This window comes from Desmodus rotundus, chromosome 1, assembly GCF_022682495.2.
Source record: "Desmodus rotundus isolate HL8 chromosome 1, HLdesRot8A.1, whole genome shotgun sequence".
In the NCBI taxonomy this organism is placed as follows: Eukaryota; Metazoa; Chordata; class Mammalia; order Chiroptera; family Phyllostomidae; genus Desmodus; species Desmodus rotundus.
In genome coordinates, this window is record NC_071387.1 from 65,590,164 (window position 1) to 65,617,540 (window position 27,377).

The 27,377-nt window shown below is 40.8% G+C and overlaps 1 protein-coding gene and 1 pseudogene across 2 annotated transcripts; one reads left to right on the forward strand and one right to left on the reverse strand.

The window, feature by feature from the left end:
- Positions 1-203: 203 nt before the first annotated feature.
- PLIN2 (perilipin 2) lies at positions 204-15,575 on the reverse strand. 2 transcript variants are annotated; one of them, XM_024558381.3, is made up of 9 exons: positions 15,462-15,575; positions 14,360-14,411; positions 14,081-14,276; positions 12,484-12,566; positions 11,770-12,055; positions 10,970-11,151; positions 9,987-10,121; positions 9,014-9,304; positions 204-509 (listed from the first exon to the last, which is right to left on the reverse strand). In XM_024558381.3, the coding sequence occupies exons 2-9, from the start codon at positions 14,387-14,389 to the stop codon at positions 369-371; spliced, it is 1,344 nt and encodes a 447-aa protein (XP_024414149.1). In that variant the 5' UTR covers positions 14,390-14,411; positions 15,462-15,575; the 3' UTR covers positions 204-368. The 2 variants fall into 2 exon arrangements, with proteins under 2 accessions (XP_024414149.1, XP_024414150.2); XM_024558382.3 differs by lacking the exon at positions 204-509 and having other exon boundaries at positions 8,416-9,304.
- Positions 15,092-26,045, forward strand: LOC112302809 (protein BTG3-like; annotated as a pseudogene).
- Positions 26,046-27,377: the final 1,332 nt, after the last annotated feature.

Below are 27,377 nucleotides of genomic sequence, written 5' to 3' on the forward strand. Positions count from 1 at the left end.
TTCCTCCCAGTTGATCTCTTTTTAGTCATACATCCACCCCTAGGCTAAGGGAAGGCAAAAGAACCTTGACCAGCATACCCGCTGAGACATCCTTCCCCCCAAAAGACACAGAGGTTCTGTTACTAGAAGAAGCAGAAATGAATCCTGGGAGGCAAAACAACACACACACATTCACTATATTAATACAAACACATGCACAATGATTCAAGATTATATAGACCAATTTTTATTATAGGCATTTCAATGATTAAAATTTGAAAGATTATATTAAAAATAGACTAATCCCCAAAGCCACAGGAATAATATGTGAACAAATATGGAGTTTAAGTGACTCAAATTTTGTATTCAGCCAAAGAAGTGTTTTCTTGTTAGTTTTTCAACATTTCACCCTGAGTGGACTCAGGGTTATTAGCATGTGAATGACCTGATTCATCCTCTTCTTCCAAAGGTATAATATCTGGAATTTCATCAGTCTCAGATGTCAAGTCTATGGCAGTGAAGTCAAATACCTGTAAAAGAGGAATCTTGGATATTAAAACAAACACTAATAAAGCAAGCTGGCAGTTTCAGGTGAGCTCATGGAGACATTACTTGCTGTATGTGGGTGAACCTTACTTTGTCTATAGCTGTGCCTTCTGACGAGCTATTTTATACCCTTATTCCCCAAATTCACTCATACCCTAAAAGCACCAAGGAAACTTCTCTTTAAAGGGATCCTGACTAGTGGTGGACTTATTAAATGAAAGCTTTTTTGAAAATACAAGATATAAGGCATTTCTGATTATTTTTCTATCTATTAATCTATTATTCTCTTAAAAAGAACAATGCATATTAGCTATTAGGTTGAATGAATAACAGAACTTCTGATTAGAATGAATTCAATCTTTTCCTTACTTTTTTCCTTCCCTGCCTCCTTCCTCTCTTTCCTAGAATAGTTACTAAAAGAAACAAAACAATGCTCCACTTTTTCATAAGCCTGACTTCCAATAATGTAAACCCTTTGGGAAGTGTCCAGGAAGTGTCTAGAAACCAAAGGGTCTTTTACTAGTTGAAATAGCCATCAAAGTCATAGCTCTTCTCTTCATTGGAAAGGCTTTTAGGGATAAGAAGTTCTATTAATTCTTACTTTACATACAATTTTGAGAAGCTAAGTGATGTTTCTTAGCCAAAAGCAGATTAGAAGCAGAAAATTACTAAGGTATAATAAATTACTAAAGGGTGGAACCTTGATCGCTAAGGAAAAAAAAATTACCTGATTACTTAATAGAGACAAAAGAAACTAAAAAAAAAAAAAAAAATCTATCAAAAAACAGAGGGGGAGGGGAAATGAGAAGTTATTGTTTAATGGGTATAGGGTGTATTGGTTGGGATGAGGATAAAGTTCTGGGAATGGACAGTGGTGATGGTTGTGCAACATTGTGAATGTATTTAATGCCACTGAATTGTATGCTTAAAACTGGCTTGAATGGTAAATTTGATACTACGCATATTTCACCACAATTTCTTAAAATAACAAACAAGAATAATCTTGCTCTGGTCGTTGGGCCCCCTCACCCGACTGTGGCCTTCACTGCACTTTTCCCTAAGAACCCAGGTGCTCAGAGAACTTCCTGGTTTGAGGCACAAACTTCCACCATTTGTTCCTGAGGCTTTGAGTCTGGGGAGATCAAACTGCATCCTAAAGCTACTCATAAATGTTCACTCTGCAAAGATAATATACAATCTGACATCCACAAAAATCAGCAATATTTATCCAAATGGACTCAGAGCATTAGCCAGACAAGTCAACAATTGAAATTTTATACTTTTTAGGTTAAAAGCATACTGTGCTTAGCTTTCTATCCTGAACTATTCCTAGTTAGTGTATACTTTAACATCCAATATCACTTTATTTGTTTTTAATAAATGTAAAAATGGAACAGGAAGCTACAGCACAAGAAGATATAGGCAGAAGGATTTTCTAGGCCCCAAACAAGAAAACAAGCTACAGCTTTCTTCTAGCACAGGCCTAGAATGCTAGAACAGAAAAAACACACACACTTTGACGGCAATAAGACACTGTGCTAAATCCCCACCTTGCCATGAATCTCTTCTACTTCTTTCCTCACCTGTCAAGTGAGGAAAATACCAAACTGATTGGGTTGCAGGTGAAGAAAAAAGGTAGTATGAACCTAGTTTATAAAAGGTGCTCAACAAAGAGTAGCTTTTCTCATTAGTCCTTTAAATAGCACGAAAACCTTCAAAGTCACCTATAGGCCTAAAATAGAGTTCTTTGCAAATGTTGGAAATTTCACACTCCGAGTTTTAAGAGAAAAGTTTCCATCACCACTACCCCCCCAAAAAAAGTACCTCTAGTCCCTAAGCTGATTTAGGAGGGCCACATGAATCGGGGCTGTGAAGGAAATGGGAGAGGACCAGACAGCTGGGAGGTAGCCACAGTCTATCGCGAGTTTCCAATGGTGAGTTTAAAATGTAGTGGTTGTACCTGACAACCTCCACGGGGCTTTTAGAAATGTGGCAGAATTCATTTCACAGATTTATAAAATAAATCTCTTTTTCATTGTCCTGAATAGTATCAAAGGAGTATAGAAGTCTCTAAGAGCTGTGAATGCCTGTCAGTGGTGGAGGTCAAACTCAGGATCTGATGCTTTACTTTGAAACTCATGAGATAACCATAGTCCCTCCCTGAAAAGGACAAGAAAGCAACAGTACAATCTTTTCAAGAAAACCAAGTGACCGTGCTAGGATTCCCTGGTCCCTGTGTACATTTGCAGGTTGTTCACCAAACACCCACAGTATGCACCTTTCCTGTCACAGACTTCATTGATTGGCGTATTTATCACGACTTTCCAGAAGGTGGCACTAACATGTTGAGGATAAGGCACCATTTTCTAATTTGCATAAAGGAAGGCTAGTGGTGGCCTGGGATCCTGGCTAGGAGAGGCTACTACAGAAATAAAAACACCATCTGTGGGAATTTAATTCACTAGTTAAGGTAAGTGTGCATGCAATGCTGGTAAACATGACACAGAATCAGGACAATTGATTTATTCTGAAGTACAGAATAATTATTGAGGAAATATTGAAGTGAAAAGAAAATCTAAAATTTTAGTTTGTTTGTAAAGAAGTAATTCCTATGTAGAGGGCCATAAAAGGATAATGCAAGAGGTAATGATTAGCTCTAACACCAAATATGTAAGACCAACCCTACTGAGAGTTTAACAGAAATCTCTTCCCATCCAAAATAGGCTGCGTATTCAACTTGATTATGTGCTTGCAAGTTACAGGGCCTGTAGCATCTTGGTTCTGCTTTACTACTCTCTCTTTACCCTTTACCTGAACAATTTGATACAGCTTGAGTGGGGCGCACCCCATGCCCTATAGTAGGAAGACCCTCTTGTACCAATGTTTTATCCTCAGCTAAGAAGCAGCAGTGGAAGTCATTAGAACTCTGAGCCTATGGAACAAGTTGGCACTGATCACAACAAAATTGAAGTGATTCTTGGTACCCATTGTACAACTTTTAACTAGTCAATGCTAATTCCTTTGTATTTGATTCCTTTAAGCAGATACATCACTAGTAGGTCTCTTTAAAATAAGACCTTTATGGAGCCCACACTGAGGGTCTTGTTTGGAGAGAAGGGACTACAGGTAACCTATCCTTATTGTTGTTTCAAGTTAATATAATTTGTTTCCTATTTCCTTTGCTCCTCAAAGTGTGGGTAGTGGATCACCTGCAGTACAATCACTAGGATGAGTTTTTTTGGGGGGCAGGAGGTGTTGCTTTTTAAAAGTACGGATCACTGGTACTACCTCCAGACCTACTAACTGGATTCTCAGGTGGTGGAACCCAGGAATCTGCATTTTATCAGTCTTCCCAGTTAATTCCTGGCATAGACAGAAAAGGCAGGGGAAGATGATATGGTTTTGTCCATGCTGAGAGCTTACTTGGGCCTCTTTATATAAGGGAGTCAAATTGATAGATACATTAGCTACCTCCTTAGCTGGGTTTTTCTTCAACCTATATAGACAATGAAAAAGAAAAAGCTCTTGATTTACACTATTCAACATCAATGCTTATTCATTTATAATTTAAATGGTTAGCTAGAATCACAAAGTTAAATAACACGTATTGGTGAAGACACAGAGAAATCAGAACCTTCATACCCTGGTGGTTGGAATGTAAATGCTGCAGCCACTTTGGAAAACAGTCTGGCCATTCCTCAGATAAACATAGAGTGACCGTATAACCCATGAGCAATTCCACTCCTAAGTAAATACCCAAGCCAAATCAAAACAATTTAAATGGTAACCATTTTTCATCACTGATACTCACACAGAAGTACAATTTAATCTGTTCATTACTTTTGTAAAATGTCAATAACACTCTTTACTACTTTCTTAAGAAGAGATATAACTTCAGTTAGTGTTCTCCTTCACTTTGGTCAATAAAACTTAAAATTCAAATTGTTACTCTGTACAGACTTATGTTGAAATGTCATATTTTGCAGGTTAATTTTGTAATAAAGGTAGGAAACTTAAAAATTAGCAACCTGGGGCCATTAAAGGTGATGGACAAATAATACCAGTATATTACCTGAATATTCATCACCAAGCTTCCACCTAAGACTTTCATGTCTCTTGAGAACAGTTTCTGGTGTTTACATTCTCAGCAGGGCAGAGTTCATGCCTTATACTATTAGCAACTAGGTATCGAATCGAATCATTTTTCATGCAGTACATATATATAATAATGTAACTACCTACATATTCACATTGTCTCTAACCAATAAGTGCACCAATTATTAATAGATTTTGTCAGTGTTAGCTCAAAATGTACATATTCTGATGTGGCTTTAATATCTTTTATATGACTCTCTCAAATAGCACTTTCATAAAAACAGTACCAAGACAGATAACTTAAAAGGTCCATTCTACATCAAGACTAGTCTCCCCTGTGAGATTCAAAGACTTTCATTACATTAAAATCCATTTCCCTCTAATCTGGAAGCCCCATTTAAGCAAAGTAAGCATGAAAGAATCCCAAGCAACTGTCCCACCTCCTCCAACATCTGCCTTTCACACTGCCTTCCTATCATTTCACTTACTCATCTTACTGACAATCTTAAGTAAAGATGTATTATTCAGCTACCTCACAAACAGTAAGCTGCCTGCTTCTCACCACCTCAGCACCAATTGAGGGTGTGATTTTCCTTTTCAGCCTTTACCACCTGAGTACCCTGCCCCTGCCTCTCAGCTGAGCTCAGCCCCAGCTGGATGGTGATCGAGAAGGCCTCATCCCTCACCAGCCCCAGAAATATGACCTGGGCCTATCCCAGTGAGGGTCCAGTTGACACCATTTCTTCCAGGAATCAGTAACTTCTAACACATGGGACAGCGGCCTCAGAATCTCAAAAGGTAAGCAAGGAGAACAGGGAAGACACCATAAAACATGTCTTTGGCTTACGCTGACCTTGAGCCTAAAGAGACTTATTCTTCTCTTTGAATGGTTTGATGCTATTACCTTTCCAGGATCTCCATCATTCAGATGAAGTGGGCTGCTACAGGTCAGACTTGAAACTTAAGATACTCAACAGTGGGATGATTCAATATCTTTTTCTTACTACATGGTGACTGTGAAAATATAGAATAACAGTTGGGAATGTGGACACCTATATCATGAAGGTGTTGTTCTTTCAGATACAAGCTGTAGCTCTAGCTGTGTGCTCAGTGGATTGAGTGCCGGCCTGTGAACCAAAAGGTCACTGGTTTGATTCCCAGTCAGGGCACATGCCTGGGTTTACAGGCCAGGTCCCCAGTTGGGGGCGTGTGAGAGACAACCAATCAATACATCTCTCACACATCGATGTCTCTCCCTCTCTTTCCCGCTTCCTTCCCTTTCTAAATAAATAAATTAAATCTTAAAAAAAAAAAAAGATACTAAAGCTATAAATACTTTGACTTATACAGCAGGGACATCTCACAAGACCGACACCCATGCAGGCCTCAGTGCTGGGTCACTCCTGAAACTGGCTCAGGACAAAGCCCAGCTGACCTAGTCCAAGTCCATGAGGCCCCAGGAAGGTCCATGAGGCTGGCAAGAGGCCCTCCTTTCCATCCCTCCACACCTGATAGATATACACACAAATATCTACCCTGTTTCTTGTTCCTCCTTCCCTCACTGCCACCTCCATGAGCTAAATGATACTCTAAAATAGGTATCTCAGGCAAACCAAATTTTAGATTTTTCCCTTTTAATGTTTTTAGTTTTCCAATATCTATGCCTTAACAAAGTGAAAATATTTTACTAATCATGATCTTAGAGTATATGCTCACACCTGAACTAGCAAATTAATTACATGCCACTGTCCCATAGATGGGGTCCCCTTGTCACTCATGCACAAACAGAAAAAGACAGCCCATCCTCAGACACTTCACTTCCATCTGTTGAGGCATCACTAATTTTATGACAGATGGAAAACCAAGGCTAAGATATAAACGTTCCTTTGATTTTTTTTTTTTCATCCAGAATAAACCATTAAGTCCATATTATTATTACACACAAAGGAAAACACATCCTTGAACATTCAGGCACGCCATGACAGGCTTCATGCTGCTAAATGTTTAAAAATCTGCCACAGTTACTGTGCTAGGCCTACCTTTTTTCCCCTCAAAAGAATTGCCCTCCTTGGGGAAAAGTCTGTTAAACTAAAACTGCCAATTTATACAATAAAGTTTAAGATGCAAGAACACCAGAAATTTTGAGACATGTCGACAATAGAATGAAATATGCTGAGGCACAGACTTCAGACACAAAGCCAAAACCACAAGTGTGCATAGCTCATGGCAAAAAGCAAGGGCTAGTGGTATTCTTCTAGAAGCCAAGAGGTCTCCTTCATATTGTCTTGCTCATAAAGAATAGCTTTGAAATGTCTCCTTTTCACAAGCAATTCAGTTGGCACTATAACTCATATAACGGGAAAATGCAAAAGATTATGTTCTGATAAGAAAGCTATAGCATATGAATTTTTCAACCAATTCGAGTAAACCACAAAATGCTAGCCTTGGAGTTTTGAGGTAAAGAGGGGCAAGGTCATGTTCAATTTAAACTAAAATAAAAATTTAGAGGCTCTAGAAACTGCCAGTCACTGGGGGCAGGCAGGCAAGTGAATGGATAGGCTCTATTCCTGAAGCCCATAAAGCATGACAGTCCCATCTTCCCAGAAACCACAAGCTCCTTAGCTTCAAGAATCTGAGACCCTACCCTTCAATTCAACTCATCTGTTTACTGATTCCTGGCGTTAACTCAAGGGGAAAAAAAAATTAGCTTTATAACTGTTTTGAGAGACTCATTTACACCAGTGCATGTAAAGTTTTGTGCTGCTTCCTTGTTTTCATGGGAAGAGGTAAACCAGGATAGAAAGAGACAAATTTGATTTTGACTTCGGTTCTATTCAAGGGCAGCCTTGCTAACCTTATAGTAATGTTATAGTAAGGACAGGTAGGGGCATGTAGTTCTAGCTTACAAATTCTATGACTTTTTTTTGAAAGTTTGGCATCCTGCAGCTTTTTTATAAGATTTGTATTTCCTAAGTAGCTGATCAACATTGAAGGGACTAGAAGTCTGAACACCCTAGGCAGGCGGTTAAGATGAGCCCTTTTCTACAGAGGTCCAAAGTCTTTTTATTCCTGATTAGTCTCACGTGATCTTCTAAGGGGTCTCCAACCTATAGCCTGTGGGCCACATGCGGCCCAGGATGGCTATGAATGAAACCCAACACCAAATTGTAAATTTACTTAACATGAGATTTTTTTTGTGATTACATGTCACCATGTATTTAAGGTGTGGCCCAAGACAACTTCTTCCAATGTGGCCCAGAGACACCAAAAAGTTGGACACACTGAGCCTTTCTTACCAACAACTGTTAGTGACTTTCTTGGAAAGTTAGTGGCAACAGTTAGTCCAGCTGAAACTGGACATTAAACAATCTCACTTCAGGGGTCACAGTTTAAATGGCCCACTGGCGAGAAATGCCTGCTGCCTGTATGTGAGATTGATGCAAACAGTCATTTACTTGACTAGTTTCAGGCTTGGTTCCTTTTCAGCAAGGCAGTCAGTCATGAGGAGGTCCTTCTGCTGGCTTAGAAACCTTCTCAAGGGATCCATTAAATGGGCCAATGAAGGCAACTGTCACCAGTAAAATTCTTATATGCACATTAGCTTTTCACTTGTTTAAAATCTGTCATCACACACTCCATTTTTGACATTAGCCTTCCAATGTTATTATACTGCCAAATTCCCTCTAATAGGCCATTGGAATTCATGTATGTGTATTAACAACCCTGTCATGCAGGCCAAGCAGCTCAAAGAAAGCAACACACAAAGCACATGGAACACATAGCATAAAACTGATCTATTCCGTAGTGAATTTTATTGAACTCACAAGGGTCCAAACAAAATGAAAATAAAATGAAACAAAACCAAAAGCCCTAAAGTTGTATAAGAATGCGGCATGTGATAAACCAGGGATGAGGCCTGCTCAGAGCAAACTGGAGCAGACCCACTTCATACAACAGCCCACATGAATGTGTTTTTATTCAATGCAAACAGACAGCGACAGTGGCAACAGAATGAGACAGTAAATGCAATGGAACTTTTTGTAATCTCTGACTAGGCTCTGACCAGTCTATCATTCTTTTCACACCAGCCAGGTAAGCAAAAGAGCTCATCTGCCAATGCCAGAAACTTTAAAGATCTTAATCCAGTTGGAAATGACTATAATGAAGGGACCTTTTTCTAGCTAGCTGTTTCCTCAATTCAGAGTTGTCTACTGGGTTAATTTTAACGTAACAGAAGGTGTCATCTGGCTGGTTGCACCATGCACTGGTGACAGGGTCAGGATTACTGTGTTTTGCGCTCAGTCTGCTGGGCCTTCTGGCTGGTTGTGCCCTTCTCTGCACCTCGGTCCTTAGTTTTCTGAGACTCAGTTATCTGAGGATAAAAGGGACCTACCAGCCAGTTGAGGGGTGTGTTGTTAACAAGATAATCCATCACATCATCTAAAGACTCTTTCATTTTCTGCAGCTGTCCCTTGCTAGAAGTGAGGAAGCCATCAGACACTTCTTTGAAGGACGCAGCATTGCGGAACACTGAGTAGATGTCTCCAGCCATCACCCCCAAGTGACTGGCCTGATCTTGGATGTTTTGCGGTAACCCTTGGATGTTGGACAGGAGAGTGGAGCACGTGGTCTGCAGCTGCTGAGTCAGGTTTCGGGCAATAGCAAGAGTACGTGACTCAATGTGCTAAAAATAACACAAATTTAAAATTAGCAGTCAACCCAACAACGCTACGCATGAATTAGTTCAATTACAGTATGCTAGTTATATGTTCACCATATATGTGGATTCTTCAACTTTTTACAATCCTCATCACAATCCTGAGTGTAGCAGCAGTATTTTTATTCACATTTCACAGATATGTATACTAGCTTCTGGACCTAAAGAACTGCTTTTGAGGACTATAACACGCTATTTCTTCTATCTGGAACATTAGTCCCCTTACTGCCCTTTCACCTAGTTTATTCTCCCACTCAGTCCCAGCTGAACACACCTCTTCCAGGAAGTCACCTGACTCACCCACCCTCACTCCAGAGTAAGTTAGGTACTTTTCCTACACAGTCTCAGAGCCCCGGTTTTATGCTGTCAAAAAACACCATGACAGTAAAAATGCCTGTATCCCCTGTTAGTCTGCACTGAGGGCAAGGCCCATATTTCTCATTTGGCTGTATACCTTAGGGGCAATATGCATATTTGTAGGTTATTAAAGTTACTGCACTGTTTGGTTTTTCTCTCATCAACTTTGTTTTTCTGTTCAAACTTTTGCTGGAGAATAGTATTCTAAGAGGAATAACGGGAACATTGAAATAAAAGTCTGGTAGAACCTCTTCTGGAACTGTCGTGCGTGACTATGTCCCATCCGTCTTACCTCAGCACAGTGGGATTCATCAGTATCATCGTAGCCAACGCTTCTCTTCCACTCCACCCAGGACAGATAGAGCTTGTCCTGAGCATCCTGAATTCTCTGGTTGGCACTATGAACATTCTCCCTGGCAAATTCAATCTAGAGCATATTGAAATAACACAAAGGAACTGGTCAGACATTCATGTCAGCCTGTTCTCAGATCTGTGATGAAAATCACACAACATAAAAACCCAAGAATATCCATAAGAGTTGAAGGACAACAATCCCTGCCATCATTGTTATTTATTATCAAGTAATCATAGTTCTTTGCTGCCTCTATTTAACTATAAACCACTGTCTCCAAATTTACCTCCAGTTTACCTCTAGTGTAAAATATAAGAAAAATTACAAAAGAGAAAGGAATTCAATCTTCCTCTTCCCTGTGGTCAGCCTCCCATTTTTCCCTTCCAAGAATGGCAGTACAGTACATACTGTCCCGTAACTTGGCAATCTTTAACAGCCACACAATAGTCTTTTGTGATGTAACAATTTAATTAGTTGCCCATTAGTTGGCATGCATTGTTTATAGTCTTATAGTCTTATGCAACTCTAAACAAACATACATACCTGTGGGACAAATTTCGGAAAGTAAGCACCGAGGCATAGGTGTGTTTATAATTTCCCTACAACCATCCCTCAAATCATCCAGAAGTCCACAAGGACACCTCTTTCTCTACACCATTGCCCACAGCATCATACTTTGCCAGTGTGTTAGGAAGAGAGGGTCACTGTAATTTGACCCTTCAGAGTAAGATTAACAACACTTCATATATTTCAGCTATTTAAACTCCCTTTTCTGGGAGTTGTCTGTATACTCTTCACCCATTTTCCTATTGGGTCGTTCATAAGTTAAAATTAAAAATTCTTGAATCAAGTGATTGCATGTACTTTCATCCCTTGAGATAAATGAACTCACTTCAGATATCTTTAAATGAAGTTCTACTCACCAGTTTAACAGTGGAATGGAGCTGAGAAATGGTCTCTTGGCTTTTTTGCTTAGCTTCTTTCACCCTGCTGAGAGCCTGCTGATAGGCACGTGAGCGGAGCTTGGTAGACAAAGATCCCAGCCTAATATAATAACTTGGCTTCTGAATTGTATCAAATCCTTCAACTTTTTTTGCTTCTTTTTCTGAAGTTAGAAAGAAGGAACAAAAACCATAAGGGATCAAAGCTGTAAGTGACAAGGCCAGGACTCTAACCTGGATCTTGATTTTGTTGATTCTATTAACCCACCTAGCAATTTTACACTCATTTTCCCAAGACAGCTCATGTCTACTGCTGGGCTTGACGACCCAGAATTTATCAATGCATCTGATATGTGTGTAGATAAACCTGTCATCCCACCAGAGCAAGCTTCCTGGGCAACAACACAGTACCTGGCATATAGTAGCCACTAAATGTTCAATGATTCTGCAAAGCACTCCATTAAGACTATCTATTTGTAGAGAATATTTCTCTAGGCTAATTTCTCCTAAAATTTCAATATTTATTATGTATGATTCAATGTGAAACTTAAGATTACTTTAAGAAAGGAAATCAATGAAGATAGAAAGGTTAGTGGTTGTCTGAGGGAGATAATGGATATTCAGGCATGAAGGATCTTTTAGGATGATGGAAATGTTCCAAAACTCGACTGAGATGATGGCTGAGGAACTGCATATTTAGTATGAAAAAGGTGAATTTTTTTGTTTATAATTTAAAAGATTAACTTAAGATATACATTATTTCAAGACAAAAATCCACTTACCTAGTTCTTCCTCAGTGAGAGGGAGGTACTGGTCTACCAGCAGCTCTGATGTGGTGAGTGCATTTTCTACTCCACTGCTCACCAGCTGCATCATCCGACTCCCCATGACTGTGTTAATGCTGTCATTGACCACAGACTTGGTCTTCTCCACACTGCCAGTCACCGCTCCTTTGGTCTTGCCCATCACTCCAGTGATCGTGCTGGCCACAGAATCCTTGGCCCCAGTCACAGTCGTCGTCACAGCATCTTTCGCCCCAGTCACAGCACCTTTGGCATTGGCAACAACCTACAAGTAGAAAAACAGATCACTTGGCTGGAGAGAAACAAGGGCATAAATACATATTGAAAATCTTACCTAAGTCAGCATAGTTGAAGAGTTAAAGAAGGAATCGGTCCCTTTCACTCTCTAGCTTTAGGTCTTGGGCAAGTCACTAAGAACTGATGAGCCTCATCAGGTATATTTGCCCTACCTGCCACTATTCAAGGGTTGTTGGAGTAACAAATGAGGTAAACATATAAAATCTATCAAGATGTTACAGGCAGACATGTCTGTTCCTTCATCTTACTGGGTGTGCTCTCAGACATCAAGTGAGAAAAGGTTCTATATACCATCTCTGCATTTACCAAACACCACATGAGAACCAGTTAGACTAAACAGACAGAACAGGAAAACACATGAGGGGGGAAGCCTCAGCCTTCTTGTGCCAAGCTCACCTGATTTGTTGGCTGATTCAGAATAGGCAGTTTCTCCTCAATCCTGTCCAGTCCCATACAGGCATAGGTATTGGCAATAGCAACTAGAAGAATCACAAATGGGGAAAATGTTACCAGTGTAGGTGTAGGATGAATACATATTATCATACCTTAAATATTTAGTTATAAAAAACAGCAAGAATGCTGACCTTCACTTATCACATCATGCACTGCCTAGTTTCTCTAGCTCAGACAGGAAGAGGCTCAGCGGGTTGCTGGCAACTTTCTTCTGACAAGGAAATAAGGGGATGGGGGAACAGCAGGCAGGAGGAGTGACAAGCCAAGTAGGAAGCTGGCTAAGAAACTTCTTCCTCATCCACTGGCTCCTAAACTTAATGGGAAGAGAAGTCAGGCTTCACCTGAACCCTCACTCAGGGAATAAGGTATCTGAGAACTCTCAAAATTAGCATTTCCATGCTAGTCCAACCCCTACCAAAACTTAATTCAATATGTGGCAATAGGAAATGGCTATGCTAACAGCACCCTGGGTCTCCCTAACAAGGCCTAGATTTTAGTCCAAGCTTCCCCCTAATAATGACCAAGCCAAGCACTAGTCCTAAATTCATCGGGGAAGTCGCAGAGCTAGAAAACTGGTCTCTAAAGGTTCTTTTTACTCCAGAAAGTCCACGACTTAACCATTTGGGGGATTGATTTAAACCTTCATTCCAAAGGGCTCAGACAGAAAACCTTGATACACTGCTAGTGGGAATGTAAAATGATAAGCCACTTTGGAAAACAGTCTAGTTCCTCAAAAGCTGAAACAGGAATTATATGACCCAGCAATTCCACTCCTGGCAGATACCCGAGAACTTAGAACATGTGTCCACACAAAAACTATACACAGATGTTCACAGAATCATTCATTATTCTTACCACCATAAAGCAGCCAAATGTCAACCGACTGATGAGTAAATAAATAAAATATGATCTAACCACACAATGGATATTATTCCACAGTAAAAAGGAATGAAGTACTCATATGTTGTGCAACTATCAGCCATCTCATTCCCGGACCTTTTTCATCATCTGAACAGAAACTGGTATGATGTTCCTTTTTGGGGTGATAATAATGTTCTAAAATTGATTGTGGCGATGCCTGCACAGTCCTGAATATACTAAAAAAAAAAAAAAATGAACTGTATGTAGTTCACACATACAGTGTGTGAACTGGATGTTATGTTAATTGTATCTCAATAAGATGTTATCGTTTGTTTTTAAAGCAGTTCATGTACACTGTCTGGTCCCAAAGTCATCAATTTCAGTTTATACACTGCCTCTGCTTGTGACTTCAGCTGCCAACATAGACGCATCTGTGGAGGATTTTTAAGAAGTTATCATGAATATCTACCATTGATATGAAGTGGGCCTTCTATAACAACAAAGGTCATCCAGCAGTTTCTAGACAAAGGCTGTATGTGCCTCAGGAAAGGCTGAAGATTCCCGATACTGCCACTGTGTGCTCAGGGCACTAGGCTGGCATTCACCATATTCAAACCAGTACCAGGCTCACTCCTAACAGGTCCTTTGAACTAAGTCTTGAGGGGGAATCAGAACTCACTTTGTGGCTCTAGCTTCTGGATGATGGGCAGGGCGCTCATCACAGCCACCGATGTGATGGTCTTCACACCCTTTTCTGCGATCTCACACACAGACTTCAAGTAAGGATACTGATCCTTTGTGGTGACATAAGCCGAGGAGACGAGGTCATATGTGGAGCTTACCAAGGGTAGGTTGGCGACCCTAGTCACCACGCTCTGCAACCACGAAGGAAAAAATTAACTTCTCAAAACACTCGGGGAGGGAAAGGAATCAAGAAACAGCTATTTAAAATTCATACCGGCTGTGGATCAACTGCAGCAGATACCATTTTTCTTCGTGGAGAAAGAAAGCTGTGGAAGAGAAATTTATTTCAGAACACTAGCATAAGACCTCCAGATTCATTCCCCAGCCTAAGCAAATGCTCATTTCAAGTAGATTCAAACACAAGATGAAATTATTCTTCTGCACTTCTTCCCACCCTCCAGCTCTGAGACCTCTCCCCCGGGGGAACACCTCAGGCAAAGTTTCAGAGCTCCTGTGTAAAATTTTCAGAGAAAACACTGCAGGGAAAAGCAAAGTTGCTGATACTTTTGTTTCTTCACCAGGATAATAGAAATGCCTTTTGAAGGGGGACATCTGTTCACAAAAATGCTAACCAAGTTAAAATCCATGTTAAAACTAAAGAGAGATTTCAAGCAGAAGACATTTTGGACAGTCAGGTTTACCGAATTGGAGCAGGGGGGTGGGAGTGAGGCGGTCGCCGGGAGGGGCTTATTTCCTCCTTGTCAAAGAAACTAGTTTGATGGTGATTAAGCATAGGAGGAAAGAGGTGCTCCCAGGAATAGAGAAACATTTCAGAACGGCTTTAAATGTAAATTTCGTGTTTCCAACGACCCACACCAACACAAAATTGCCTCACTGCTCAGCAACAGAGCTGGGAAGTTAGCAAGAGGCAGCACAGGCCGAGGGCCAGTACTTCTGGGCCAATCAGTTCACTCTCTGGCCACCAAGGGTCCCACTTCTACAAGAAATGAGTAAGAAGGCGCTGAAGGGGAAGTCGGGCGCTGGCACCGATTGCTCCGCTGCCACTGCGTACCCCATAAAATTCTGCGTTAAGACGATATTGTAACGCATTTCCTTTTAAATAGTGTTCTTTCGCGACAAATGAAAACTGTTACCCCGCAACCAAGCCAAGAAACTACAACGGCGCCAGAGCAGCTTGCAGAAAAGAAGACTCAACTACCAAAAGCAAGGGTTGAAGGCGCAGGCCCAGGGCCGCCCTTCCCAGCAGGGCACGGAGAGGGGCACACCCCACCGGTCTCCACCCCACGCCGTCCAGCCCGGAGCCCCGTGGGGGGGCCCGGGCCAGCTCGCTGGGCACAGAGAGGGCGCGTACTCACCGACCGACCGCAGCCCAGAGGCGAAGATCCGGCGACACCCGCACCCCGGCTCCAGCAACCCCTACCGCGTTCCAAGAGCCGGGCGGGCGGACCTGGCTATATCCTCCGGCCCGCCCCGCCCCTCGCGACACGTGACAGCGGCCGGGGACGCGGAACGCCCAGCGCACAAGGCCCAAAGTTGCCCTGGACACTTTCCCTCTCTCGTGCCCGCTTGTCTGGGGGAGGCTTGTTCTGCCTGACTTGGGGGCTCTGCCTGAGTTTGGGACCCTGGGAAGCCTGTGGCCAAGATGAGGCCGGCGCCCTGGCGGGCTCCGGGGTTTCTGCCAACGGCGGTGTGGAATCGCTCTAAACCATTAGCCCTCAAAATAGAACTGTTTTAAAAAGTGGAAACAATGATTCTAGACTTATTTTTGTCAAACAATTTGTAAAGTTTTGTAAAATTCAAACCCGATGTCGGACCTATAGAGATTCGTTTCACTGCTCTTTTGACTTTGAAGTCTATTCTTCATACACATTCCTATTTTAAAGCTGAATCGGAATGTCCAAGAGGGACGCTGAATACCTTGGGTCCGTCCCCCCCTTTTTTTTTTCTCAGCGATACACTCCGGGCTGACAGCTGCCTATGCTTATTATGACTATTTTTTTTTAAGTCGTGGGCTATGCATTAGTTTATTTTAAAAGAAACAAATCAACACCTGAGTCTCAGTTTTTTGTTTTTGTTTTTCTTATGTAGAATTCCCAACTTCGACCTGGTTATTTGAGCAAACAGGCTGAGCAACCGCCCGGAGCTGAGTAGGTGTTCTGTGAACTTCTCCCCTAATGAGTGGCGGGGGAAGCTCCAGGTGACAGTGCCGCGGGCCTCGGCCTCCTGGGCGTCTTCTTGGCGCTGGAGGTGGTAGCCAGGTCCTCCGCCTCCAGAACGCGGAGCTAGGGGAGGCGGCCCAGGAGCTAAAGCCGGGGCACCTGTTTTGCGTGCCATTGTGAAAAGCCCTCAAAGGCATTCTCCTCAGTTACTTAACTAATGTTGCATGCACCTGGACACTGTTAGAGCTCCAAATTGAATCATTAAAAATGTGTCCCTTATACACGACTGAATACATCTACAATCTACAGGCCCTCAGCAAGGAAAAACAGTTTCGGCATTTCTCTCCCCACTCCCCATGTAATTCAAGATAAAATACAATGCTAAACTATAAATGTTAGGAAGCCCAGAAATGTTCCCCCCACCACATTGACAGCCTCAATACTTTAAGCATCAAATTATTCCTTTTTTTCTTTTGTTTTTGGTGTTCTAGCTTTGTTGGTGTTCTGAGCAGGTATTTGGTGTGTCTATCATTAATTAACTTCTGCTCTATGGCACAGGAATGTGCGGAATTTTGAGTAATGATGGGTTTTTTGTTGTTTTTTTTTTTACTTTTCACTAATCTGACCTCTTATTTTGCAAGACTTGCCCTTTCACCTACAAATGCCTCCATCTTTCCCTTAAAAAAAACAAACCTGTGAGTCATTTGTCCTCTTTAAGGATAAGCAACTTCCTTTTGTTTTTCTATTACTTACATTTGTTAAGAAGGGGGCTCCAGGAACTAATATTGAGGAAAAATTCTGTAATCTCACAGAGGATGAAGCACCAAATTCTGCACATAAACTCATCTTCCTGAGTCTGTGAGAAGGTAGAGCTAGTGGCAAGAATAATACCTAAATCCTCCAGGTTATTTTGATACTCTTTAGAGAACCATCGTTTTACAGCAGTGTTTTTTCAGTTTGGTAGGGGAACTAGTCCATCAGAATCACCTAGCGTGTTTTTTGTTGTTATTTTGTTTTTTTATTGTTCAAGTACAGTTGTCTCTATTTCCCCCCACCACTCGCACCCGCCCCACCCACCTCCACCTCCTACCCTCAATCCCACCCCCCTTTCACTTTGTCCGTGGGTCCTTTATACATTTGTTAAACATTCTGCTTTCTATCCCAGATGTACTGAATCAGGGTCTACAGGGCTGAAGCCCAGGTGAACCTGCATTTTTAACCAGTACCTCTTTTGGGTACCATCACTTTTTACTCTTCACAAAGCATTTGCGCATGTTCCTCAGATATGAACCTCACAACAGCCTGGAAACTCAATGGAATGGGGGTTATCACTCCATCTTAACAATGAAGAAACAGCCTCAGAAAAGTCACAGGACTTATCTACAGTTTTATGTTTGACTTAGCAGCATCTAGGCTGACTAGATTCCAGAGGCATGACCAGGGCTGGTTACCTAATTCTATCTGTCTTAGTTCCCTCATCTATAAAATTGAAATACGTACTGTATTTTACTGTGTACAATGAGCACCCACAGTTTTGGCCCAAACGTTCAGGAAAAAAATCTTACATTTTAATTTCTAATTCAATTATTTATATATTTATATTTAGAAACAAAACCAAGTATCATATTCCAGGGTATTATTTTGCATTCAGACATCAATATTACTTTCTAGAGTTACACTTTTAATGCATAAGCGAATAAATAAAAGAATTAAAAACACATAGATACAGAATCACTACCCATGTATAATGAACATCCTTATTTTTCCCTAAAATATTTGGGCAAACGGTGCACATTATACATGGCAAAATACGGTAATAATATTTCTTCATGTTCTTGGTGAAGGTTATTTGGGTGTTCATTGTACTAGTTTTTCAACTTTTCTGGGGCTTAAAATATTTCAAAATAAAAGACTGAGGATATTTCATAGCAATAAGAGAATAAACAGACCTATAACTACATGCAGTGAAATGCAAGTGAAAGCAGCTGTATCCAAATAATATTGTATGAGACAAGCAAACTAAGCTCTGCTCTCAGAAGTAAAGATAGTAGTTGCTTTGGGGCAGCAGTCTCCAACCTTTTTGGCACCAGGTGCGGTTTTCGTGGAACATAATTTTTCCATGGGCCCACGTGGGGCGGATGGTCTCAGGATAATTCAAGGACATTACATTCAAGCTCACCTCCTGCTGTGCAGCTAAGTTCCTAACAGGCCCAGATCAGTACAAGCCCAAGGCCAGGAGGTTAGGGGACCCCTGCTTTGGGGAATGGGGAGGACTCGTGACTGTATAGGGCCTCAAGAGGCCTTTTAGGTGCTGGTAATTTTCTTTCTCTTGTTCTGGGTGCTAGTTATATGTGTGAAAATTTATTAAACTGTACATTTACATATAGTTTTTTATATGTATGCTATACTTCCCTTAAAAAAAAAACTTTTGAAAAGCTGAGAAAAGAAAAATATGGTGGTGCTTACGTCATAAGGTTTTTGTGGGGATTAAATAAATTAGTACATTCAACAGTTAGAATAATGCCAGGTACATAGAAATGGTAGCTATTATTAATATTTTCTAACCATACCCAGAGCTTTTTTGCCCAAGACAGCCTTGCTGGACATTGGGCTGCAGAGAACACAGGTCACAGGGGAAGTAGAAGGGACTCCATGTGACCAGCAAAACCCCAGGCCCCGCCTGGTCTTGTTTGTTAGACTGCAAAGTATGGGAGACCTTGCTGACAAAGACACATTCCCTAGAGTTTGTAGCAACTCAACCTTCTTTGGGTGTATCTATTTAAAGATTTTATTTACTTATTTTTAAAAATAGGGCAAGGAAGGGAGAAACGGAGGGAGAGAAAAATTAATATTCGAGAGAAACACTGCTTGGTTGCATCTCACATGCCAACAGCTGGGGATCTGGCCCACAGCCCAGGCATGAGACCTAACTGGGAATCAAACCCACAAACTTCTGGTTTGCAAAATGACACCCAATCCATTGAGCTACATCAGTCCCACCTCTTTGGGTATATTATTGATACCAAGTAATAGTAAAATAGCAAGAAAAAAAATCTGGCAATGAAGTTGTCTCTCCCAGAGGCAAAGTAACTCCTCCTTCCTCCAGCACCCCTATCTTTACTTCCCTCCCCCATAAGCACTGTGTGCTCTGGCTACATGCACCTGCATCCGCTCCTCCATGAAGGGCTCTGTCCCTCTCATAGCTCTCTCTTTGGATATACCCTCATTTCCTCTGTCGGGAATGCCTGCTCACTGTGGTGGGGTGGAAGAAACTTACCTCTCTACCCTCATGGTTCTTTCAGCTGGTCTACTAATTAAATAGACATGAGACACATTAACAAGAGAAAATGACCAAATTTAATTAATACATATGAATTAATTAATTTATACATATGAAAAAATTAATATTCGAGAGAAACACTGCTTGGTTGCATCTCACATGCCAACAGCTGGGGATCTGGCCCACAGCCCAGGCATGAGACCTAACTGGGAATCAAACCCACAAACTTCTGGTTTGCAAAATGACACCCAATTCATATGCATTAAATTATTTAATTTAATACATATGAATGGGAACCCTACATACATGAGCAAGTAAGAGACCCCACACACATGAGGGATTCAGGGAGAGAAAGTTAAAATGAGGTATAGATGGCATTCTGAGCTAAGAATGGGCTAAGGTGCCTTGGGGGCTTCAAAGGGTCATTGCAGGGTGATAAGAGGAGCAGATGTTAAGAAATTAGAAGCTTGCCCTGCCCTGTAAATAGGTCATAAAAAGTTATTTCCAGTGACAACTCTTATGGGCAAGGCCCCTAATTTAAATTCTTTAAGGGAGAGGTAAAAGTTACTCATGAGTGTGCTGTCTGGTCAAAATAATTCACATGTGAAAGTGGTGCATTTTGGGAAGGCCCGTTCTGAACCCCTACACCATCCAGCAAACTCTACTCACTCTGTATGACTCAGCTCTTCATCTCTGCAAGGTCTTCCTTCCTCAGCCCTATGGTCACAAAATGGCAACTGGTAGAACTGAGCCTCAAACCAGGCATGTCCACGTCTACATTCTATGCTCCACATCTCTATTTGGTGTATGCTCTTAAGTAATAAATACACTTGACTCTCATAGGCCTCAGTGCCTATAAGATAAAGGAGACAGGTGATATCTAGGGATCCTTCCCACTATATTATCTTCTTTCACAAAATACCAATGCCTTACCTTGTTTATAGGTATACAATATCCTTCCTATAAACCCTGGAGCTTATAAATTACCATAAGCTCTTTTGTAGTTTCTCGCTGTAACAGGGCACAGTGAATCACTTTGAAATCAGAGTCCCAACATTTTTGTTTCCAGCATTACTGAGATACAATAGACGTACGACGTTGTATAAGTTTAAGGTGTACAACGTAGAGATCTTACACATGCCTATACTGAAAAAGGAGTATCACAACAAGGTTAGCTAAGGCATCCATCGCCTCACATGTTACACTTTGTGTGTGTGTTTGTGATGAGGACTTTTAAAATCTACTCTTAGCAACTTTCAAATATACACTACAATATTGTTACCTATGGTCACCATGTTATACATTATATCCCTAACTTATTCATTCTATAATTAGAAGCTTGTACAGAGTACCAACTTTGAATCTATGCATACTGTGGTGGTGATGATAGTATCTGCCTCAAAGGTTTATTATGCAGAAAAATAAGACAATCTGTAAAAGGCCCAAAACACAACACCACACAAATAGTAGGTTATTAGCAAATGTCATTTTCTTCCTCTGGTTAATTTTGCTTTGTTCATGGAAAAATAAAGCTAACTAAAATTTAGATCATCAGAATTAATATAACTTTACAGTAGGAAGAGATCCTGTTGATGGTCCCATCCAATAGGTCTCTGTGTGCATGGTAATGGCCTGGGACCTTTATTAAAATATAGATTCTGGGGCCTCATCCCCAGAGTTGATTCACCTGATTTAGGAAATAGGTAGGAATGTTTAAAGAGTACCCCTGGACATTCTGATGCAAGTAAACCAAGAATTACACTTTCAGAAAGGACCACATTCACCAGACTCTTCTAAGGGACAAAGCAGCTGAGTGATTTGCCTAAGGCAGCAATTTTCAACTGATGTTCCATGGTAGGCACAGCTGTGTGCCCGCAAGAATTTTCAAGACATGCAAATACCTGACTGTTTAGTCAGGGGCCCTGACCTCTTTTCCCTTAGATTGTCAAATAAAAAAATGACAACAGCTTATACAACAATAGCCATGTGGTGTGAATGAATCAAAATTATAACTCTTTTTTTGTCAGATTGGCAAAAAATATATTTTTTGATGTGCTCCAGAATTCCATAATTAGTATATGTATGCGGTGAGATGAAAAGGGGTGAAAATCGCTGTCCTAAGGCACTACAGCTGGCAGAGTTGAAACCAGAACCTGAGGTGCCTGACTCCATGGCCTTTCCAGAATGCACACAAAAATACAACTCAATGATAAATCAGTTTCATCAAATCATTTTGCCATAAAGAATTGCCCTTTATAACATATATTTATCAATTTAACTCAAACTGGCGAGCCCCAGAGAACCGATTCCCAACCTCGAGGCCTAAGAACCCCAAGAACGAATGACTTTGGAGTTGCTACAGCATGGCAGTTTGCTTGGCCGGATGCATGGCCTTTGTCCTGGGTAACCTAAGCAGCTCTGCCTGGAGGCCACAGTCCACTGTGTATCCAGGTCACTGACAATCAGGGCCTGACCACAGAAAAAACAAAGCTGGCAAAGTATTATCTGAGGCCCCTTCACCTACTCTTTCAGCCGCTTTGCTCCTCCTTAGAGAATTTTCCTTCACCCAGGTGCATTGATGTTTTTTGTCTACTTCGAGTTTCCCTGCTGGAATATCCTCTCTAACACACTCAAATCCTAACAAGACTATACTCTAAACTAAAAATTCATATGCATCTTATAAACAAATTCAAACCAGAAGGCTAAAGACTAGTTTATTAACTCCCCTCTTCTAGGGGCATTTAGAGATTAATTTAAACATTTTTAAAAGTAATTTACAAAATATATTCTCATGTAAAGTAGAAAGAATGTGTTATTCTTATTCTGTGCTCAGACTCAAAATCTCTTGTCCAAGGTTACCCAGTTAGTACATGATAGAACCTTTGAAAACCACCTTTCAGCTATATCATGCCACCTCTAATGGATAAATGTCTAAAGATTCCTAACAAATGTTTGTTGAATTGATGTTAAAATAAAGAGCAAGGAGCAGTGAAGCAGTAAGAAAGAAACAAAAAATAAAGGTGAGGGGCATTTCCTTAGGGGAACAGGAAGAAATTAGGCTTGGTAGGTGGGGAAGAGGCCATGTGAAGTTAAGAAAGTCTGCCCAAACTGCCCCCCCGCCACACACACCCCTCTCATATGCTACCTATGTGTCAGTCCCCAGGTTTGATCAGTTCCCAAAGGCCTGTGGATAACATGTTTATTTCTTTTCTGTGCTCTTTCTCAACAATTAAGAATCAGAGTCAGGTCATTTTATTTGGGGCCAGAAAGCCCAGATGACAATGCTAGTGATTATATAGCCCTGTGAGTTGCTGTGTGCTTCAGCGTGCATGAAAATGGCCTGGGACACAGATCCTCAGCCAAGCATCTTCTCTTCAGATGGCAGTTTTGTCAGAGGCAAGAGCTGTGGGCAGCCACCCTTAGAACCCGTCCATTTGGCCTGGTTTCATTTTGTGAAGATGACTGATTCTTCTATTTCTCTGAGTCCTCTTATTGGTCAAGAGCAAGGTGGGAGAGATTTGTTCTTATTTTTGTTTAAGTATATTAATTTTGAAAAGAATGACTGAGCCAAAAGTTTTAAGAATGACTTAACTGTCACATTCACTGTCAACATCCCTGTTTCAGCTCTGGAAATGGGTTTGGCAAAGATTCTTTTCCTAGGCTGGCTTCTGACAAGGCCACACTAGCAGTCCTTAATGACTCAACAAACAACTGAGGGAGCTGGGGAAACATGGCCTTCCCAACCAGTCCCAGGGCCATTTCCAGAATCATCCTACTCTCTGAGCTGTAGAATGAAACCCTCAACATCAGGATAATTTTTGTCATCCCACTATGACTCATTTCTTTTCTCTGAACCACTTAATCAAAGTCCCACATTTGTTTTGATATTTTTTCAAATTATTTTAGTGTTGTTCAATTACAGTTCTTGGCAATTACCCCCCACCACTGCCCCCCACCCCAGCCAAACCTACCTCCCTTGCTTCCACCCCTCTCTTTGTTTTGTCCATGTGTCCTTTGTAGTTGTTCCTGAAAACCCTTCCCCACATTGTCCCCTCCTACCTCCCCTCTGGTTACTGTCAGATTGTTCTTAATTTCAATGTCTCTGGTTTTATTTTGCTTACTTTTTTCTTTTGTTGATTAGGTTCCAGTTAAAGGTGAGATCATATGGTATTTGTCCCTCACTGCCTGGCTTCTTTCACTTAGCATAATGCTCTCCAGTTCCATCCATGCTGTCACAAAGGACAGGAGCTCCTCCTTTCTCTCTGCTGCGTAGAATTCCATTACGTAAATGTACCATAGTTTTTTGATCCACTCATTTCCTGATGGGCACTTAGGTTGCTTCCAGCACTTGGCTATTGTAAATTGTGCTGCTATGAACATTGGGGTGCATAGGTTCTCTTGGATTGGTGTTTCAGTGTTCTTAGGATGTAATCCCAGCAGTGGAATTGCCAGGTCAAAAGGCAGTTCCATTTTTAATTTTCTCAGGAAATTCCATACTGTTTTCCACTGTGGCTGCACCAGTCTGAATACCCACCAACAGTGCACTAGGGTTCCCTTTTCTCCACATCCTCTCCAACATTTGTTTGTTGATTTGGTTATGATGGCCATTCTGACTGGTGTGAGATGGTATCTCACTGTGGTTTTAATTTGCATCTCTCTGATGACTAGTGATGCTGAGCATCTTTTCATATGTCTCTGGACCCTGTGTATGTCCTCCATGGAGAAGTGTCTGTTCAAGTCTCTTGCCCATTTTTTAATTGGGTTGACTGTCTTCCTGGAGTGGAGTCGTGTGAGTTCTTTATATATTTGGGAGAACAAACCCTTGTCCGAGGTATCATTGGCAAATATGTTTTCCCATATAGTTGGTTCCCTTTTCATTTTAATGCTGTTTTCTTTATCCTTGATATTTTATTTTTTAAAAATCCTAAAAGCTTCACTAAGAGAGGAATATATCACTATCCAAAATTCAGCAGACAAGAAGACCCACCCTACTATAAATATTAAGAAATTTATCAAGAATTCAGAGTTGATCTAAAATGATACTGGTATTGAGTAATCCTAATATCTTTTTAACATACCTGTAAAAAAGAATAAACAAATCAATCTGTCTTTGATGATCTTCAAATGTTAGAACACTGAAATGGAAAAAATAAAAAATATGTGACGCAGAGTCATGCCTGTAAGAATGGCATCTATGAAAACAACCTCACTTTTCCAAGGCTGCAGAAATTTTCATGTTTGGATTTAGCAAACTTAAGCCACTCTAAAATGCAGGAGCAGCAGGAGCTGGACTAGGCTCGCTGTGCTCCTTGCCAACAAGCGCTGGTCCCCTGAGGCAGCATCCTTGGTTCCTTGCCTGGAGATGGCCAGGGCACCCAGTTTACAACACCAGGGAAGTGACAGCAGAAAGATGAGTGAAATTGCTGAGTTGTCTTCTTTTTCACAAGGCTAATTCAAAAACATGATTAAGTTCAAAAAAGAAGCAATTGAGAGGTTTGCTGAGAAATTAATGCTAATACTTCAAGAAAAATCTAAAAATCACTGGTATCCTGGAAAACCATCAAAAGGACAGGCCTACAGATACATTTGTGGCAGTAAGTTTCAGAGTTGATGTGGACATCACGAAAGCATTGTGAGAACAGGTGCGTCTTACACAGTGACCTGGACTTGCCAAAGAAGCTCACTCTGTGGGTGAACCCATGTGAGGTGTGCTGTTGGTATGGAGAGAAAAACAAGGTGAAGGGATTAAGCAAAAAACAAAACAAAACAAACCTCATGGACACAGACAACAGTGTGGTGATTACCATGATTACTATAGAGAAAGGGAGGTGGTGAGGGTAGAAAAGGGGAAAGAGGAGATAAATGGTGATAGAAGGAGACTTGACTTGGGGTGGTGAACACAAAATATAATATACAGATGATGTACTATAGAATTGTACACTTGAAACCTATATAATTTTATTAACCAATGTCACCCCAATAAATTCAATAAAAATTTTTAAAAATACAATGCATTCATTGTTGCTAGCTTTGAAAATGAGAACAAGGACAAGATCTCTAAGAAAGTTACCCTTGAAAGTTACCCAAAGAAAGGGTCCTTGACAAGTTACCTCTGATTATCTCTCGGGATTCTCTTCTTCAGATGAAGAAACAAGTAAGGAAGCAAAAGTGACTGCAACCCCCAGACCTGTATGTCAGATTTCAGAACTGACATCCCCAGCTCTTCCAGTGTGGGAAGTGACCTTTTTCCCAGACAAGGCCAGGAATGTACAGAGGGAATGGCCATCAGAGTCACTCACCTCATTCTGTTCCATTTGGTCATCCAAGTCAGGGAAGGTAAGAATAAACCATATGGCCCAATTCCAGTAGCGTGGGTACCTCCTCCTGGAATGCATTGTGACCAGAATCATTGGACTAATCCTCGCATGTTAACACCTCACGAGCTGCTTTGGATTTTGTTGGTGCTGAGAGAAGGTAGAATAAGACTGACTACATGTTAAAAGTTGCAAGTTCATACCCATGATAGTCAAGTTGGATGGGTCAAACCATCAAACATTTTTTAATAAAGAAGTTATTGAGAATAATCTTTCTTAAAACATATATGCACTTTATTTTTTATTGATTTTATTTATTTATTTTCAGAGAGAGGGAAAGAGAGGGAGAGAAACATCAGTGTGTGGGAGAAACAACAATCGGTTGCCTCTCACATGCCCCCAGTCAGGGACCTGGCCTGCAACTCAGACATGTGACCTGACCAGGAATCAAATCGGCCACCTTTCAGTTCACAGGACAGTGTTTGGTCCACTGAGCCACACCAGCCAGGGTCACATGTTCACTTTAGATGCATTGATATAGTTTGAGAAACTGGATTAAAATTAGTCAAGTGCCTGAATTTTAAATATTGGACTTGAGTATTTACATGTTGTGTATCAACTCTGTTGTATATGAGAACACTGTAGGAGCGGACAGTCTACTCCAGCACCTTTGAGCATTTACTTTATAAAGAAAATGTAAGTAATTTATACACAAGGAAATATATGCAGATCAGCTAGCTACTGCCCCCCATTTACATTGATCACTTAGATTCTGATCTGATATAACTAATAGGGAGGTAATGGAAAATGGACTCAAAAACACTGCCCACTCCCAGCACTAAGAAGCTTCAGGCTGGCCTTATAGGTCACAAGATATAATCTTGGAAATACAGACATAAGTAAATCCATATGTACCTAGGTAATATAGAACTGAATTAAATTGAATGTCATACATACAATACATGCTGGTTTTTCATCCCTCCTGACACTATACTCCTCTTACATAATTTTTGCTTCCAAAAATCATCCTCTCAAAGTTGAGAGGAAACCATGTAGCACTTAGTTTAATGAAAGTTTTAGATAAATAGGTCTTGGCTGGTGTAGGACAGTGGATTGAGCACAGGCTATGAACCAAAAGGTCACCACTTCAATTCCCAGTCAGGGAACATGCCTGGGTTGTGAGCCAGGTCCCCAGCAGGGAGTGTGTGAGAAGCAATCACACATTGATGTTTCTCTCCCTCTTTTTCCCTCCCTTCCCCTCTCTCTAAACATAAATAAATAAAATCTTTAAAAAAAAAAAGAAAAAAAGAAACATCAGAGTTATCCCTAAGTTGAAATGAAAGAAAAAGCTTTCTCATATAACTGAAAAATATCTATTTATTAAAGCTTATGAAGTATGGGGATTTTAAAGAAAATACACAAAAATGATAATCACAGTTATGTAGAAGAATTATACAAGAGCTCATTTTTTCTTATTGGTTATTCTTTAAAATGAGCATATACTACTTGACAGAATAA